We start from the raw sequence: 2,880 nt of genomic DNA, 5'->3' as shown, positions 1-2,880 counted from the left end.
TGTCCGGCCCGCGGTGCTGAATTCGCGCAGCGCGGACCCGTCCGGCCCCCCGGCGCTGTGTCCTCATGCCGGTGTCCTCTCTGCGCTGCGTTCGCCGTCCACAAGGACTCCAGGCCCGCGGCGGGTCGTGAGGGATAGCGGCTTTGCCAGACGCGGGGCGGAGTCCATCGCGGGCTTCTTGTCCCTGGGGGGAGCTGGAGCCCCGTTTTCCGGTCCAGGGGCCAAGGGAGACCCTTCCCAGTTCCTCCCACCCGCCGGGAGCCAGTCTGGAGCCTGTGGGGCCCGCTGCTGGGGAGCTGAGCTCAGGTCGGTGGGCGCAATGTTTGAGAGGGTCCCAGAGCCTTCCCTGGGCTCTGACCCGCTCTAAATGAACAGGGACTCCTCAACCCGCCAGCCCTGGGAAAGCCACACACAGGCTCCCGGCCCCCGCGGGGCACCCTCGCACTCCCCAGCCTGGGTCCCCTAGAGCGCCGAAGTGCCCGGGCAGAGCGGCCAGGGCCCGGGTGTTCTGGCCACCACAAGGGTGTGTCCTCACCTGTGCCCGAGCACCAGGACAGCCGAGTTCACTGGTCTGGGCCACTCATAAATACTCCTAAGCCACTCAGAGATGGGCGGGCATTGATTTCTACCCTGGAGGCTGCACACAGGGCCACTGGCTGGGCAGTCACACTCAAGGAGTCTCTAGGAAAGGCAGCCATGACGCCCGATGGTGCAAGTTGTGTAGCAGGTCCAGGCTGGGTGCCCCGTGTCCCAGTAATGGTGAGGACCTGCTTCTCTGCTCTCTACCCGGCTCTCAAGAGCAAACCACCATGGATGCGGTTTCCATTTGGGCTCACAGTGTACCCTACTTGGCATCTGGAACATTTCTTAGCAATTCTTGGCATTCTGGAACATTTAATTGATGTGATCAGCCTCCTGGAGGGGCCCGGGCTGCTGTCTGCTCACAAACACCTCTCTCTTTCTCTCTTTCTTCTTTCTTTTCTCTTTCTCTCTCTCTCTCTCTCTTTCTCTCTTTCTTTTTTTTTTGAGTCGGGGTCTCACTCCCTCATCAGGCTGGAGTGTAGTCACATGATCACAGATCACCACAGGCTTCCCCTCCTGGGCTCCGGTGATCCTCTCACCACAGTCACCCAAGTAGCTGGGACTACAGGCGCCACCAAACCCAGCTAATTTTTTGATATTTTGTACAAACAGAATCTCACTATGTTGCCCAGGTTGTTCTTGAACTCCTGCACTCAAGCGATCCTCCCGCCTCAGCCTCCCAAGTAGCTGGGACTACAGGCATGCACGACTACACGCGGCTAATTTTTTTTATTTTTTCATAGAAACGAATCTCACTGTGTTGCCCAGGCTAGTCTTGAGCTCGGGGCTCAAGTGATCCTCCCACCTCAGCTCCTCAGAATGTTGGGATTACAGGCCTGAACCACCATGCCCAGCCGCACAGACACATTTCTAAGCCAATGTCAAGTTTCCCCGAGCTGCTGCAGGTCATAGGATGCGGTGCCCATGCAATCTCCGAATCTGGGGAGCCACTCAGGCTGGTGCAGGGAAAGAGGGGGGTCCCTCAGCAGCTGGGGTCCTGGGGCCAGGAGGGCAGGCTGGCTCCGGCTGGAGTGGGGAGATGATGTTCTGACCCGGTGGTTCCTCATGCCCAGAGATCCCGCTGTGCGCCGGCTGCGACCAGCACATCCTGGACCGCTTCATCCTCAAAGCCCTGGACCGACACTGGCACAGCAAGTGTCTCAAGTGCAGCGACTGCCACACGCCGCTGGCCGAGCGCTGCTTCAGCCGCGGGGAGAGTGTCTACTGCAAGGACGACTTCTTCAAGTGAGCGCCACCCCAGCAGGCCAGGGAGGGAAGGAGGGAGTGAGAGGGAAAGGGCTGAGGCTCAGGGAGGCCAGGAGTGCAGCTCCCCTCACACTTCCCCAGCCTCCCCAAATAACCAAGTCCCAGGCCCTGGAGACCTGTGTCTCCCGGTATCACCCCGGCAGGGCACCCTGGGAGAGCCTCTCCATAGACGCTCCCTGGGTGACTGCTCCCAGCTAAGACATCAGCAAATATTATTTGAAAAAAAAGTAATATATTTCCTAAATAATGGAAGCGGTCGTTTAAAAAAAAAAGATAAACCCAAATTTGTAGGATTTTATTGGACTTACTCCCTCTTGATTTGGTGTTTTGTCCCTGATGCTGGAGCAGGGGGTGGGATGGGTCTGACCCACCAGCCTTCCCGGCTAGGTCTGGGGGTCCCAGGGAGCCATCCTTGGTGGGGTTTTCCCTCCGGATCCGCCTTCCCGGATCCAGCGCAGGACGGCCGGAAGAGCGCTGTGTACCCTGGGGCCCTCCAGAGGGAGGCTGAGGTTCCCTTCTCAGTAGGAGGGGACGGCCAGACTGGTGACCCAGGGGCGGGGCCGTCCAAGCCCTCCTCCCAGGCCCACCTCCCCCGCTGCCCGCCAGGCTTGGCGCCGCGGCTCTCGACCCGCTCCGGGCGAAACGCTGAGCCGCGCCTTATGTCTGCAGGCGCTTCGGGACCAAGTGCGCCGCGTGCCAGCTGGGCATCCCGCCCACGCAGGTGGTGCGCCGGGCGCAGGACTTCGTGTACCACCTGCACTGCTTCGCCTGTGTCGTGTGCAAGCGACAGCTGGCTACGGGCGACGAGTTCTACCTCATGGAGGACAGCCGGCTGGTGTGCAAGGCGGACTACGAGACGGCCAAGCAGCGGGGTCAGTGCCGAGCACGACGGTCACCCGGGCCTGCCTCCGCGGGGAGACTCCCACCTTTCCCGGGGGCCAGTCCCAGACCTGGTAGTCAGGCTTCAGGGAAGCCGCACCTCCAGCGCCCCTCCCAGGAGGGCTCGCCAAGGGGCTTGAGGGGAGGGCGTCA

General features: G+C 61.1%; 1 protein-coding gene across 1 annotated transcript in view; it reads left to right on the top strand.

Moving 5' to 3' along the window:
• Positions 1 to 30: 30 nt before the first annotated feature.
• LHX3 (LIM homeobox 3) overlaps positions 31 to 2,880 on the top strand; it is a gene marked incomplete at its 5' end in the record, with an annotated part of 5,239 nt that continues 2,389 nt past the window's right edge. The window contains 3 exons of the mRNA XM_021718853.1: positions 31 to 212; positions 1,656 to 1,827; positions 2,518 to 2,801. Of these exons, the coding sequence (XP_021574528.1) occupies positions 31 to 212; positions 1,656 to 1,827; positions 2,518 to 2,801 (638 nt within the window). The remainder of the gene's footprint in view (positions 213 to 1,655; positions 1,828 to 2,517; positions 2,802 to 2,880) is intronic.

Source organism: Carlito syrichta, unplaced genomic scaffold, assembly GCF_000164805.1.
Source record: "Carlito syrichta isolate Samal-C Ts95f unplaced genomic scaffold, Tarsius_syrichta-2.0.1 Scaffold313900, whole genome shotgun sequence".
NCBI classification, from domain to species: domain Eukaryota; kingdom Metazoa; phylum Chordata; class Mammalia; order Primates; family Tarsiidae; genus Carlito; species Carlito syrichta.
Note: the sequence above shows the minus strand (reverse complement) of the source record. Positions and strands in the feature narration are given on the sequence as shown.